We start from the raw sequence: 15,979 nt of genomic DNA on the forward strand, positions 1-15,979 counted from the left end.
AACTATCAAAAAAAGAAAAAGAAAAGGGAGGGAGAGAGAATTTCACTCTACAGCCTTTCCATGGCTTCCCCTATAACTCAACGGTAAAGAATCTGCCTGCAGTGCAGGAGATGAGGGTTGGTTTCCTGAGTGGGGAAGATCCCCTGGAGAAGGAAATGGCGACCCATTCCAGTATTCTTGCCTGGAGAATCCCATGGACAGAGGATCCTGGCAGGCTGCAGTCCACGGGGTTGCAAAGAGTCAGACATGACTGAGCAGCTGAGCACACACGGCAAATGGTTTCTGTCCTTATTTGGAAAAAAAAATTGTTAATTCTACATCAGATTACCAGACAAGAAAAATGTGTTTAATCTATAAAATCCCAAGACCTAGGAACTATTTTGAAATATTTTTCTGACAAGCCTATATAAACTAAATGCCTTCTCACGCCAGTCAAAGAAGGCATGTGTGTCCCATCTCGGGTAATGTCTGTGGTGCCCAACAGATTAAGTTGGTGACAGCCAGTTTTCTCTACTGTGAGGTTACTCTTTTATCTCTTGAAAGAACTTTACGTGGAGATTCTGAGGCCAAGTATCCTGTCCCTCATCAAACTTCCCCCACTATTTTGGCAACCACTGTTGACTGTGGAACTTAATGTTTATTTGCTGGCATGCTATCGTAAGCAAGACTGTCCCTTCTGTTGCTTTGCTTACTTGTTTCTCTAAATCACCATGGACCCATGACTTTTCAGTTCATTTAAAGCCTGTTACTATCGTTATTTACTTTATTTTTTAGCTATTTATTATTTACTTACTTTTTTTTTTAGTTACAGTACACCGATTTACAACATTTTGTTAGTTTCAGTTATACAGCAAATGGATTCAGTTACACGTGTCTGCGTGCTCAGCCATGTTCAACTCTTTGCAACTCAATGGACTGTAGCCTGTCGGTCTCCTCTGCCCATGGGATTCTCCAGGCAAGAATATGGCAGTGGGTTGCCATTTCCTTCTCCAGGGGATCTTCCCGACCCAGGGATCGAACCCTCATCTCTTGTGTCTCCTGCACTGGCAGGCAGGTTCTTTACCAGTGGAGCCAACTGGAAAGCCCAGTTACACACATATATGTATATTCCTCTTCAGATTCTTTTCCCTTTTTAGGATATTATAAGATATTGAATGTAGTTCCCAGTGCTATAGAGTAAAATCCTCATTGTTTATCATTATTTACTTTAATGATTGTGTTGACCCAGATTTGGCTACTGGGAAATCCTTTTTTTTTTTTTTTTTTCCTTTTAAACCATAGAGCACAAGGCCCTACAATTTAGTCTGCCTAAATTCTGCCTCTCTGACCACAATTCTCCCCTCTCTCACATTTGTTCACCATTCTATAGCTCTTTCTGTTCCTTAAACACAGAGGCTATTTATTTTCTGCCGCAGGGCCTTTGCACTGGCTACTTCCTCTTCCTGGAGGGTTGGCTCCTTTGATTCTCTGAGGTGTCTCTCCTCAGAGTACTTCTCTGTCTCATCTAATTTAAGGCTAGCCTCTCTCTCCCTCTCCTCCTCTCCCTCTCATTCTCCTGTGTTTTCTCCCTCTCCCTCTCTACTGGTTCCTTCCTAGGAATAATCCAGCATGTTCTAGCCTTTTCCACATGATTTAAAGGAGGGGAAAAAACCCTTCAAATTCTTCCCTTTCCCCTTGGGTTTTGTCGTCCCTCCCCACATGGCCCCAGCCCTCATCTTCTGCTGACAGCCAAACTTTTGGAAAACAGTTTCTACACTCTCTTAAGTGCCATTTCTTTGTTTTCCATTTAAGCCTCCATCTACTTCAAGCTCTGCCCAGAACCAAAACTGAAATCTTGTGACCAGGCCCACCAACAACCAGGGAGGTGGCTACCTGTACCAGACCTTTCCAGTATGGACTGGAGAAAAGTATCCCTCCATCAGGGTACTTGCTTCCATCTGTCAGAAAAAGGTACTCTCAAACACACATATCTACAATGTACACAATAGGCATGGTGCCCACTGGCCTTGTGCAGTGTGTTACCTGCACAACCATACCTTGCCAGCAGCCTTCTGCTAGCCTGAAAGGCATACTCTGGTCTCATCCTATCTGACCACCCTCAAATTCCCCCGTGACCATCCCTCCTGCTGGAAAGGTGGTCTTCCTTGATGACCACAACACCACACTCTGTATTCCTTCTGCTCCTTCCTCGTTCTCCCGGGCTCTTAAATGTTAAATCCATTTCAGAGTCCTGTCCTGCTTTGTCTTCCTTTGTTACCTGACTCATCTGTGTGAGTGATCCCAATCCCTTTCACTCAACACTTACAGAGTGTCCACTCTATGATTGGCAGTGTTCTAAGCACTGAGCCCTGGAGTTCATACTGATGATCTACAAACATGCCCCCCTAACTGCCTTCCTGAAATCTATACGTGGAAACCAAATGGACTCCTTAGACTTAACTTCTCCAGATCTAAGCTCGTCATCCCTCTCTTTATATTGATTACTCTTCCTGTTTTAGCAAATGATGCTCATTCAATTGCCCAAGCCTGAAAGCTGGAGACATCCTAGACTCTTTCATTTCTCCGCCCCAAAAAGCAGTAAGTCTTATTTTTCTACTTCCTAGGCATGTCTCAGTTTCACCCACATCTCCACATCGCTATCACCACCACACTGACCTCCATCCTATGTATACAGTATCACTTCCCATGTAGAATAAACACGGTATCACAGATGTAGAAGAACTTATGGTTACCAAGGGACACTATGGGGGAAAGATAATTGGAAGATTGGGACTGACATATGCGTATATATGCATGACTATATAAAAAATAGATAACTAGGGTCTTCCCTGGCAGTCCAGAGGTTAGGACTGCCAACTTAAAAAGAAAAACACACAACATGAAAGTTGAGAGTTAAGTTTTATTTGGGGTAAAATGAGGAATACTATGGGAGCTTCCCAGGTGGCATCAGTGGTAAAGAACCTGCCTGTCAATGCAGGAAACACCAGAGATGCAGGTTCAATTCCTGGATCGGGATGATCCCCTGGAGGAGGGCCTGGCAACCCATTCCAGTATTCTTGCCTGGAGAATGCACAGACAGAGGAGCCTGTGGGGTACAGTACACAGGGTTGCAAAGAGTTGGACACGACTGACGCAACTTAGCACAGACGCATAAAGTATACTATAGCCTGGGAGACAGCTCTGAGAACCTGCTTCAAAGAGGTAGGACGCAAGGTCAGTATATATGTGATTTTGGTGAAGAGGGGTAGATGCAGCGAAGCATGTGTTTTTTGCAGGTTTCTACTAGTCACGAGGAGTAATGGTCATCATGAAGGATTTTAGTGCTTTTCTAGATAATGAGGAGATACAAGAATTGGGCTCATAAAATCAGCTCCTGAAAATATTTAACTATCTGAAGCCCTGTTCTGCCAGTTTTTCCCAGAGCACAGACTGCATTTCTGCTTTCCACCCTGAAATCCTTTAAGTGGATGTTGAAAGTCAGCAGCTGCAGCAGCAAGAGATTTAATCCTTGTAAAGGCAGATGGCAAGTGCCAATTGGTACTTCACAAGATTCTGTGCTTTCACAGTTTAGGGCCCAGGTTCAATCCCCAGTTGTGAAACTAAGATCGCCACATGCCACGTGATATGGTAAAAAAATAAAAAATAAAAAATAACTAATAAGAACCTACTGTATAGTACAGAGAACTCTACTCAATACTCTGTAATGATCTAAATGGGAATGGGATCTAAAAAAGAATGAAAATATTATAGTACAGAGAACTCTACTCAGTACTCTGTAATGATCTATATGGGAATGGAATCTAAAAAAGAATGAAAATATGCACATGTACAACTGAATCACTTTGCTATACACCTGAAACTAACACAACAATGTAAATCAACTATACTCCAATAAACATTAATTAAAAACAAACAGGCTCCCACCTGGCCTCTGCCTCCTGGCCCTGAGGATGTCAAGCTCCTTCCTGAAAGTCTACAATGGCTTCTTCTGCCCTTAGGATTTCAGTTCTAATTCTCTGATACGGTTTACAAGGCTAATCATGACCAGACACCTCCTCCACCTCCCAACTTTCATTTCTCTTCATTTCTCCTGCCCTTCATACTCTTCCCCTTATTTGTTCTCCCTTCCACCCTTACAGAGCTCCATTTAGTTCCTGAACATGTCATCTGTTTGTAATCTCTGAATCTTAGCCAATGCTAGTCCCCCTGCCTGGAAGAGCTCCTTTGGGTCCCCTCCCAGCCCATCACCTTGCTGACTGCACCTTTTTTCTTAAAAAAAAAAAAATTATATGGCTACACCTGGTTTTAGCAGCCAATGAAGCATCTTGGAAGTGAAGCCTCCAACTCTCTTTGATCATGTACCCCATATGGAGAGAGCTGTCCCCTCTGATTCTGCTGCTGCTAAGTCACTTCAGTCGTGTCCGACTCTGTGTGACCCCATAGACGGCAGCCCACCAGGCTCCCCCGTCCCTGGGATTCTCCAGGCAAGAACACTGGAGCGGGCTGCCATTTCCTTCTCCAATGCATGAAAGTGAAAAGTGAAAGTGAAGTCGTGTCTGACCCTCAGCCACCCCATGGACTACAGTCTTCCAGGCTCCTCTGTCCATGGGATTTTCCAGGCAAGAGTACTGGAGTGGGGTGCCATTGCCTCTGATTCTAGAGCTAAACGAATGTGGTTGCCTGGAGACCTAACCTAGGGATGCTCTGTTAAGCAACAAGAAATAACCAGGGGGTTGTTGAGCCTTGGAAGTGGAGTGTTGCTGCCTGACATGCACCATTGGCTTTGGGACCCGGCAGCAGGCAGGCGTCCAAAGCCCCAGGGAGCGTGTCAGAGACAGGGTAGAAGGCTGAAGATGGGGGCATAAGAGCGGAATGGAGTCTCCAGTTACAGAAAAGAGTTTGGCAATACTGTTGCCATTGTCTCCTGTACATAGAAAGTCAGAACTGTGCTTCGGGAACTCAGTGACCTGGTGAAGGAGACCACTGGGCTGTTTCTAAAGGGCTTCCTGGCTTCTCCTAGCTGCCTGATGAGTTTTCATCAAGATACATGCATAACCCAGTCATGCTGTCTCCATGCACCATGCACTGAGTCGTAAACACCCTGGGACTTCTCCAGGTCCCTCAAGACTCAGCTTGTCCATTGAGACTGGCTAGCGTGTTGTCGTCTGGGTTGTTCAACCCTCCTGGGGAAGGAGACCCACAGAAGGCCAACTGGCAGCACTGCCATCTTAGCAGACCAGGAGGGGACTGGCAGAGAACCAGAGATCTCAGCGCTAGACCTTCTCCTCTTCCCCATGCTCTTCGTTAGGTCGATATACAAAAGTGTTTCTAACATATACACACTAATATAAAGAATAGCCAACCCTCCTCTCCACTATAACCACAACCCTGCATTTTGTGTTTGTTTCCCTTCTTTTCCTTTACAGTTATGCTATGTATGTATATATCTACAGTGATACACGTACTTTTGCTTGTTTCTGAACTGACAGAACTAGAATTCTACCGTGTGCAATCTCTTGCAGTTTGCTTTATTCTCTCAACGTTCTACCCATGGGTTTCACCTCTGTGGTTTTGGTTTTGATCTTTGCAACCGGTCTATAAAATAAATGGCTACTCACTATGTCCATCCTGGCACAATGTGTATCTTGGGTGGCTGATAAACCCTCTATGATGATGCTCTGCAAGATGAGTTCACACAACAGCCAGATCACTCATTTTCAAGCAGATGCAGTTGCAACATCGGGGAAACCGAGTGTCCACATGAGGCATAAATCTTTTAGGCAAAAGTTAAACATGAACTGATCACTTGGCATAAATCTTGGCAATGTATGCTGCCTCAAGTACGAGTTCATCATTGAATTAGGCAAACCCAAATGCAAGGTGATAAAAATGAATAAAGTTTAGATAGTCCACCTTTGGAGTTATTCCTGCTTTGGTATCTTTTCTGGCAAAGAATTGAGAGCAAGCCACCAGTGAGGACTGGAAAGCATGCTTTGTCTCACCCACTCTCTCTCTAGGGAGTTTCTTCAGTTAGTACCATAAGTAATAGAAGTAAAATTTTCATATAATGTAGACGTAGCAAAAATACCAGTTAATCCTCTGGGCATCAAACTAACAGGCCTAATGTTTTTCTAGGTACTAGAGCATTTGTTTCCTCTGCCAGGCTCTGACATTTTAGTTCTCTGGTTCTCAATCTTGAGTCCTTTTGTAGTCACCCCCCTGAACATTAAAAAATTCGGATGTCTGTACTCCGGGAGATTCTGATGCAATCGGTCTGAGGTGATGCCTTTGCGTGGAGGTTTTGAAAAGTTCCAGAGACTCAAAGCTATAGTGGAGTTGAGAATCTCTGGTTCACACCACTTCATTTCCTCCTCAGGGTCCAGCGCTGCGCCTGGTGGAAAGAGATGCTCAGAATGGATACACAACGTTCAGTTTCTCAGGAAGGAGGGAAGCGAGGCCTCAGAACCTCAAACCCTTCCGGTGCCCTGGAGCGAAGACCACTGAGGAGCCAAGTCCTGCCAAGCCAGTGGGTGAGGGCGATGCCCCTGTACCCAGGTCTCTCCGCCCCGCCCCGACTCTAGAAAGTTCCCACCCTGGAAGGCAGGTACTCTCGGTCAATTCTCAAAGGCCTCAGAAGATACATGGCCACCGCCAAGTTCGGTGGTGCCAGGCGGTTTTTTGTTTCCACAGGTGAGGCAGAGTCTGAAGAAACTAAAGTGGCCTCTTGGGGCTCTGGCCCAAGCCGGGTCGACTTTAGAGTCCAGAGTCCTCTCTTGGCTTCAAATTGCAGCCTGGCAGCACCTCCCGAGACAGGTGGAGCGGGAGGCACCAGAGCATGCCTGCTCCGCGGGTAAGGCAGTGCGTCCCCTGCGCCCGGAGCGCGAGTCTCGGCGCAACCAGCTAGAGCTGCACGTGGCGCGGCGGGAGAGGCGGTCTGGGGAGGTGGACTACAAGTCCCGAGAGGCCTCGCGCTGGGCTGGGCGGGGCCTCGCGGGGCCGGGCGTGCGCAGTGGCTCTCGGGAGTGGCGGGGCGGGCCCTCCGGGCTGTCAGCTGTGGCCCCGGGCGCCCGGGCGGGGGTGGTCGTGGCCATTGGCCGAGAGGCGGCGGGGCGGGGCCGCCGTGCGCCGCAGCGGGTTCATGCCGAGCGGGTGGAGGCGGGCAGCCGAGCCGGGAGGCGCGCGCCGGTCTGCAGCGTTCGGCCTGAACCATGGCAGCGGCGCCCCTGAAAGTGTGCATCGTGGGCTCGGGGAACTGGTGAGCGGCAGCGGGCGGGCGGCGCGGACTCCGCCTCCAGGAAGCCCCTCTCCAGGGCGAGCGAGGGCGCGCGTCCCCGCCGCGGCGAGGACACCCGGCACCGCGCGTGGGGAGGCGGGGCAGGCAGCGTCGCGGCCCGGCTGGGCACCGCGCGCCCGGGGAGGCCGCGCCGAGGCACCAGCTTGGGAGGCCCAGAGCCCGCGTGCTCCTGGAGGCGGCGCGGAGAGAGGGGACGGCGTGCCCGCGGGCACCTGTCTTCGCTCGCGGCACCAGGCAGCGGACGCACGGGGGCCACCTGCTTGCCACGCCCGGGGGGTTTACGCAACATCCTCAGGATGTTCTTTCTCCTGGGCAGATAGCCTGGGTAGAGGAGTTGTAGGAGGCTCGAGCGTTCTTCCTGGGGGTTTCCGTGTCAAGGAAACCGAGGCAGAGAGGGATGAAGGGTGCCTGCCATGCAGGTCGAGGGCGGGGCCGGCTCTGCCCTTCCAACTGCAGGTCCGGCTCCAGGCTTCTGCTAAGTCTGGTATCTTAGTAACATATCGGGAAGAAAATCCAAGTTCCCTACAGCCTGGGCTCCTCCAGTAGCTCAAGGGCTTTGGGAATTCTTACCTGGGGGGGCGGGGCGGAAGGGTGAGTGTGTGCGAAGCTTTGCGTCTCCGCTGTGCTAGGAGTTCTCATAAGCACTTTAAACGTTGGCCCTTTTAGTTCCCTTTCTCAGACTTAATACAGTTGGATTATTTGGTGTGTTTGGGTGACTGTAGAGGAAAGTGGGCTGGGGGCGAGGAGGCAGAATATGGTATAGCATCTGGTATTTTCAATCTTTTTCCATGGCTGCCCGCTATTTTTCCCACATTCGAGGGACTGGTATAAGAATAGTTAAAAGAGTGATGTCCTTTAAGTCCTGTGGCCGCACACTCATAGTTCACGCTTGTAGCAGTCTTACAGAAATTGGTACTAGTTACTCGGTCTTCCTCTTTAAGACTTGGTCCAGAAAGTACTTTTTGGAGGAAACCTTTTCTGATTCGCCACTTTTCCATCCCAGCGAGGCCGGGAGCCCTGTGCCCTGTTGGAAACATCTGTCACAGGTGATGACTTATTTGATTATCTGTTTCCACTCCTCCCCTTCCAGCTCTTGAGAACAGCAAGAGCTAGGCATGTACTTGGTAAATACTAAATGAATAAACACAAACTAAGTTAAAAAAAAAATCTTTTGGCCATAATGAGCTGCATGTGGAATCTTAGTTCCACAGTTAGGGATCCAACCCTCCCCTCTCTCACCGCTGCGACCTGCCCCCCAACCCCTGCCGTCTATTGGCAACATGGAGACTTGACCACTGGACCACTGGGGAAGTCACCCCAAACTCATTTTTTAATGAAGAAATGTAATTATATATGATTTGGCAAAAATTCACATTGTTTGAAAGGTACCCCAGAACCCACCAAAAAAAAAAAAAAAAATTATCTTCCAAGTTCCAAGACAACCCACAGTTGTCTCCTAAGGTACCTCCTGGAGGAAAACCGGTGTTATCAGTTTATTCTGTTCTTTCCGGAAGAATTCCATCAGATGCTAGAGAATGTTTACAAGTAGTATTTTATCTCACATCCCTGCAAATATTAGGATATTTTGCACTTTTCTGTAAACTGTTTTCAACCACAACAAAATGTTCTGTCCTACATTTAATTGAGTCGGTAACTATCCACTGCACAGCTTCATCTGGACTTGCTGCTGGAGTTTACCAGTTCTTATCCCCAGGCACTTGAGTGAAATGTCGGCTGCCTCATGGACTGTGAGCCTGGAAACACGCCCATTCATCGCGTGTTCTTTAACCTAGTTTCCTCTTCCGAAAGAGGCCCCAGAACCACAGATAACAGCACCTTTTCCTTCTTTTGCAAGGTGCAAGAGAAATAGAATGACTGGGCCACGCGGCATTCGGACCTGGAGCTAGAGTCCTGAAATGACCCTCCTGCCCCCATCTCTGACTTGGGCTGCCTTCCCGCAGCTGCACTCTGATGTACTTGACTGTTTTTCTTGGCTTGCTCCGGATCAAGGAAACGGAGTGGAACTTGGCTAGTGACACTGGAGCAGAGCAATTGAGAAATGCGCCGATGTTTTGGCCTGGCTGCCGGGCTCTATTAATGAAGGGATCAGATGGGAACAGTCATAGGTTTCCCAGGCTCTGTCGCGGGTACAGAGCCACGCCACTCCTAGAGAGAGGTTCCACGACCTCAGCAGAGAGATTCAGGAACTTAGGAACAGAAAATGACACAGAGAGGCTCCCCAGGGGCACACTGAGTGTTCAACTCTGGTCATAGACATTTGCCTGTCTGCTCCATGCAGATATAGTAGTCTTTCCAGGGGTAGGAATGCAATGGACACCGTCTCCACCTTCAGGTCACAGATAGATAAGGACTTGGAAGATTACGTTCAAAAGAAATACAAAGTGGAATGAAATATCTGCCACAGATTAGACGTTTTAGGTTTATTTTCCTCCTGTGGCTTGTGGGTTCTTATTTCCCCGACCAGGGATGAAACCCACGCCCCTGCAGTAGAAGCATGGAATCTTAACCCCTGGACTGCCAGGGAAGTCCCAAGATTAGATGTTTTAAATAGTGTTTTTAATGTTATTATTCAGTTGCTAAGTCGTGTCTGACTCTGCAACCCCATGGACTGCAGCACGCCAGGCTTCCCTGTCCTTCACTCCCTCTCAAAATTTGTTCAAATCATATCCATTGAGTCAGTGATGCCATCCAACCATCTCATCCTCTGTCATCCCCTTCTTCTGCCTTCAGTCTTTCCCAGCGTCACAGTCTTTTCCAAAGAGTTGGTTCTTCACATCAGGTAGCCAAAGGATTGGAGCTTCAGCTTCACTATCAGCCCTTCCAATGAATATTCAGGGTTGATTCCCTTTAGGACTGACTGGTTTGATCTCCTTGCTGTCCAAGGGACTCTCAAGAGTCTTCTTCAGCACCACAATTTGAAAACATCAGTTCATTGGTGCTCAGCTTTCTTTTTGGTCCAACTCTCAAATCCATACATGACTATTGGGAAAACCATAGCTTTGACTATACAGACCTTTGACAGCAAAGTGGAATCCAGTGTTTTTAATAGTGTTTGTTAAAACATGGTCCAAAGACCACATGCACCAGAATTGTGTGTGTGTGTTGGTCGCTCAGTCATGTCTGACTCTTTGTGACCTCATGGACTATAGCCCTCCAGGCTCCTCTATCCATAGAATTCTCCAAGCAAGAATACTGGAGTGGGTTGCCATTTCCTTCTCCAGGGGGTCTTCCCAACCCAGGGATTGAAGCCAGATCTGCTGCATTGCAGGCAGATTCTTTACCATTTAAACCAGAATTAGTACCAAGGAATCTGAACTTGCTGAAACACATTCCCTGAGGGCAGGGCAGATTTTTTTCCCTTCAGGGACTTTGAAAGAAAGTGAAGTCGCTCAATCGTGTCTGACTCTTTGCAACCCCATGGACTGTAGCCTACCAGGCTCCTCCGACCAGGCTCCCGACCCAGGGATCGAACCCAGGTCTCCCACATTGTAGGCAGACGCTTTACCGTCTGAGCCACCAGGGAAGACTTTAGCCTTCTGCTAACTTTTTTTTTTTTTTTTTTTTTTGCCTTGCTACAAGGCATGTGGGGTCTTAGTTCCAGTTCCCAGTCCAGGGATCAAACCTATACCCCGTGCATTAGAAGCACAGAGTCTTAAACACTGAGCCACAATCTTTTCCACAAACACTGAACCCAATCTTCCGCTAATTTTAAAACAGATTACCAAAAGACAGACCCTTCCAGATTCTCAGGAATAGGAAGTTGCCTAAGCAGTGTTTACACTTGGGAACTTGAAGTTGCTCAGAATGCTTAGGTAAATGAAGGTGTTACATCTGTAGCTATAAGGTGGCTCGCATTAAGTTCGTCCCACAATGTAAATGATCATCTATAACTATGCAGATACCTGAAGAATGACAGGCCCTGTCCCGCCCTCCTGCACTTACAGCTGGTGAGAGTGGAGGCTGGGCCACCTCACTGAGCCCTACTGGGCTGCCCACTGCAGGGTTGCAGGGAGGTGCTTCCTAACCAGCACCGCATTTCATGGGCCTGGTCCCGATGACTCATAAAAGCAACTGAAAGGAAAAAACAAAAACCTCCTAAATTCCTGCAAAGATGAAACACAGTTCCTTCAGCAAAAAGATCTCCAGGAGATCTCTCCTTGGGACAGCCACCCAGAGACAGGGCTAAGATGCAGTTTGAGAACTAAAACCTCAGGGTTGTGTTAGTGAGAGCTCGGCCTCTCTGTGCACCGATGCGGAACCAAACCCTGCAGACCAGAGCTGTGGGAGAAGCAGAAAAGGACAGCTTTATTACCTGGCCAGGCAAAGGGGGACACACCAGGCTTCTGCCTGGAAAAGCTGTGTGTCTCTTCCAGAGAACTTGATGAGGGTTTTTATAACAGTGGGTCAAAGATGGGGTTGCTGACAAGATCAGGGAGCATGCTGGATCTCAGGTGGTTGGTCTTCTAACCTTGATGAGCTGCTCTAGTCCCTTTAATCTTGCCTTAGGTGGTTTCTTGGTTGATTAGCCAACTGTTCAAATCCACCCTTTGGAACTCAGGAAAGGTATAATGGCTGGAGTCTTGCCTACCAGAAACGGTACACAGAAAGGCCTTTGTGCCTGGGAGCCCCACAGGGCCCCACTTGGTTTCAGTTGTATCTGCAGCCCCACCTCTGTGCCTGGGAGCTAAATCCAGAAACACCCCAAACCTCCTTGGGAGGCCGGGTGAGGCAGGAAGCAGCACCCCGATCTCCTGGTTTCTTACCCTGGCAGTCTAGGTCCTTGAACAAACTGCTTCTCTCCAAGGGTCAGGTTCTGACATTGGTACCTGCTGTTTAGGATCATGGTTAGAATGAAATGAGGTGATCCAGGAGAGACCTAGGTTCAATCCCTGGGTTGGGAAGATCCCCTGGAGAAGGGAAAGGCTCCCCACTCCAGTATTCTGGGCTGGAGAATTCCATGGACTTCTTGTCCATGGGGTTGCAAAGAGTCGGACAGGACTGAGTGACTTTCACTTTTTCAGGAGAGTGCAGAGCGACTAGCACTCAGTAAATGTCAGCTAATGAAAAAATGTTACTCTTGTTAGTTGGGTCATCTTTGACCAGCACTGTTATTAAGTCACACAATGGACCTTTTCAAGGTCAGTGTTTAATAAGGTGGAGTGGGAACGCAGATCCTTCTAACTCCAATGTTCATGTCTCTATAAATTCTTATCATTTTCAGTGAGAAGCTTGCTTCTACCTGAGAGCCAGTGCTGATCACAAAATGCCAAGGAACAGAGGCAGAGGAGGGGAAGAGATCAGAGAGCAGGAGGTGTTCCTAGAAGTTATCTTTTGCCCTTGTTTACACTGTCACCTCACAGCTTGACTGACTCCTGGGACTGAAGGTCAGGGAGGCCTTTGGCCTACTTTGCACTGATGGCCGAAGCTGGACATGTGGGTGACTCTTTGTCCTGCTGGAAGCATCTGAATATAGCCTGGATGGCTCCTCATCCCCCGTGTCATCCTTTTTTGTCTGTGCTACTCAGTGTCACTGATGATTCTTGCTGTATCCTGACATGGAGAGCTTGAACCGATTTGAGCATCGGTGTGTGAGCTCCTCTGAGGTCAAAAATGACCTTTTCCCTGTCCACAGGCAGCGGAACTGACATGCCTCTGCTCTGGAAGTGGGGGTGGGTGGCGATGGGTAGGGGTGACCTGGGAGGAGACCCATTTCCCCGAGCAGCCAGGCTGAAAACACCTTCCAGGCTGATACACCTATTTCTGTTTCTGTGCAGTAAGAACATCACAGCTGTTCTGGGGGGTGAGTCCGGTTTTCCTATCTGAGTCCTCTTTCATCATTCTTCATTTCCTCCTCGTCTTTAAAGGGGATAATCACTATAGCAGTTACCACTTATGGGCATTTTCTGTGTCTGGGATATGTGCTATTTCAGGTATATCTCGGAGAAGGCAATGGCACCCCACTCCAGTACTCTTGTCTGGAGAATCCCATGGACGGAGGAGCCTGGTAGGCTCCAGTTCATGGGGTCGCTAAAAGTCGGACATGACTGAGCGACTTCACTTTCACTTTTCACTTTCATGCATTGGAGAAGGAAATGGCAACCCACTCCAGTATTCTTGCCTGGAGAATCCCAGGGACAGAGGAGCCTGGTGGGCTGCTGTCTATGGGGTTGCACAGAGTCGGACACGACTGAAGCGACTTAGCAGCAGCAGCAGGTATATCTAATAATAAGCCTATGTGGTACTATTATTATCCCTATTTTAGATGATGAGATTGAGATTGGAAAACTTTTCAAGGTCAGTGGTTAATACAATAGAATTGAAACGCAGATCCCTCTAACTTCAGTGTGCGTGTTTCTAGAAATTCTTATCATTTTTATTTAATTTTTTGGCTATGACCGAGCAGAATGTGGGATCTTTGTTCCCAGACTAGGGATCGAACCCACGTGCCCTGCCGTGGAAATGTGGAGTCTTAACCCCTGGACTGCCAGAGAAGTTCCTAATTCTTAACCATTTTTACTGAGACGCATACTTTTATCTGAACAAATCCCATCTGCACAAAAAAATTGAATATCTTACCCTCCCTAAAGAAGTCTAGTATAAACAATATTCCATTTAAGAAAAATCAAATTGAAGTGAGGTCTTAAAAATCGTCCTGAAGGGACTTCCTTGGTGGCAAAAGTCTTGGAAAAAAAAGATCCTGTTCAGCTTCCCTCCACAGCAGGCATCCCTCCTCCTGCGGTTTTGACACGATCACAGTTGACTGTTCATAAGGTACATGCGTGCTCAGTCGCTTCAGTCATGTCTGACGCTGCAACGCCATGGACTGTAGCCCGCCAGGCTCCTCTGTCCATGGGATTCTCCAGGCAAGAATACTGGAGTGGCTTGCCATGCCCTCCTCCAGGGGATCTTCCCCACCCAGGGATCCAGCCCGCATCTCCTGCGTCTCCTGCCTCACAGGTGGATTCTTTACCACTGAGCCACCAAGGAAGCCCCGTTAATAAGGTACCTGATCTTAAAATTAATCTAGAAAATTAGTCATTAGAAAAGTCTTGTATTTGAGAGGGAAATCCATCACCGCCCACTTCCACTCATTCGTCTCAGAGCAGTGGCCAGGTGAGCCCACTCTTTTTGAAGACATGTCCCATTGTTTAGAGAGTCATGTATCCACCAGCTCTTCTCTGTATAGTGTCTCCAGGTTTCTCTGTGGTTGCTGGTGGGAAGCTGTGTCAGGTGCCTCACCTCCAGATCTTTCTTCTTCCCCTCATCCCTGACTCCCAGGGCTTGATGACATCAGGAGCTAAGCCTGACGTTCCCCCAGCTCCTCTGGGGTTCTCCTAGTGGCGCTTGGCCATCCTTCTGCACTTTGGGGCTCAGCGCCTTCCACAGTTGGGTGCCAGGACTTCATCAGTTATCTGCTGCTGCCCAGCTATCTGCCCCTGAGACTTCCTGACTTCAAACAGCCATCACTGATTGGCTTCTGATTCTGGGGCTTGGCAGTTTGGGCTAAGCTGGGTGGGTCTGTGCTGGTCTCTCCTGGGCTCACTGGTAAGGCAGCAGTCGGGTGGGGAGTGGGCTGGGGCTCGTGGTCCTCCATACTCCCTTTCACAGCGGGTGGGCTTTGGCCAGGCTGATGGGGCAGACAAGCCACATGTTTCTGTCTGCAGCAGGCAAGCTTGGGCTCCTCCGTGTGGTGACTGGACTCCAACTTCCAGAAAGAGTTCATATGAATTCCTCACATATGTGGAATTATACAGTGATTTTTTTTTTATAACTGGCTTATTTCATTTAGTATAATGTCCTCATGTTTCCCTTGTAGCATGTACCAAAATTTCCTTCCTTTTTAAGGCTGAATGATTGAATATATACACCACCTTCTCTTTGTCCATCAGTGGACGCTTGGATTGCCTCTATCTTTTGGCTCTCGTATATAATTCTGCTATGAACATTGGTGTACAAATACCTCTCAAGATTCTGTTTTCAAGTCTTTTGGGTGTCTGCCCAGAAGGGGAATTGCTGGATCAGCTGGTAATTCTATTTTTAGTTTTTTGAGGAACCTCTGTATTGTTTTTCATGGCAGTTTTACCATTTTACATTCCCACCAGCAGAGCACAAGGGTTCCAATGTCTGCACATTCTCACTAACACTTGTTTTTTCGTTTTGTTTTAATATAGTAGCCACCCTGACAGGTGTGAGGTAGTATGTATTTTGTTAATTGCATATGATTATGTTAGGTACACTTTTGCATCCTGTTTTCTGTTAAATGTAGCATTCTATCTTAGACTTTTCCTGCAGTTTAGATTTTGATAGACAGGCTTTTTTTTCATCTGCTTCTCCCTCTCCTTTTTCTGTGTGAAGTTGTTCACACCTCTGTGGTTGCTAGCTTTGATTTTAAACTTAGGAAGCTTCCCTATCCAGAGGTCAAATAAGCATTCACCAAATTGAATCTATTTTTAAAATACTTTATTTTTCACATTTGCATCTAAATACTCTGGCATTTGATTGTACTCTAAAAGCCCTTAGCTGCAAAGAATTACGCACAATGTTAACAGTGGTTCTCTCTGGTAGTGAGTTATTTATATTTGTTTTTTTCATCTTTCATGAATAGCTTTTAGGAATAAGAAAGTAGATGTTATTTAAACCAAAATTGTGGAAAAGGAAATGACA

General features: G+C 47.6%; 2 protein-coding genes across 2 annotated transcripts in view; one reads left to right on the forward strand and one right to left on the reverse strand.

The window, feature by feature from the left end:
- Positions 1-6,577: 6,577 nt before the first annotated feature.
- On the reverse strand, positions 6,578-7,210 carry LOC123465267 (basic proline-rich protein-like). The gene has a single exon (XM_045164000.1). It carries the CDS (start codon positions 7,208-7,210, stop codon positions 6,578-6,580), a length of 633 nt encoding a protein of 210 aa, XP_045019935.1.
- The window catches only part of GPD1L (glycerol-3-phosphate dehydrogenase 1 like), a 66,402-nt gene continuing 57,517 nt past the window's right edge, over positions 7,095-15,979 (forward strand). Inside the window, exon 1 of the mRNA XM_025273050.3 lies at positions 7,095-7,255. Coding sequence (XP_025128835.1) covers positions 7,209-7,255 — 47 coding nt within the window. The 5' untranslated portion in view covers positions 7,095-7,208. The remainder of the gene's footprint in view (positions 7,256-15,979) is intronic.

This window comes from Bubalus bubalis, chromosome 21 (genome assembly GCF_019923935.1).
Source record: "Bubalus bubalis isolate 160015118507 breed Murrah chromosome 21, NDDB_SH_1, whole genome shotgun sequence".
Classification (NCBI taxonomy): domain Eukaryota; kingdom Metazoa; phylum Chordata; class Mammalia; order Artiodactyla; family Bovidae; genus Bubalus; species Bubalus bubalis.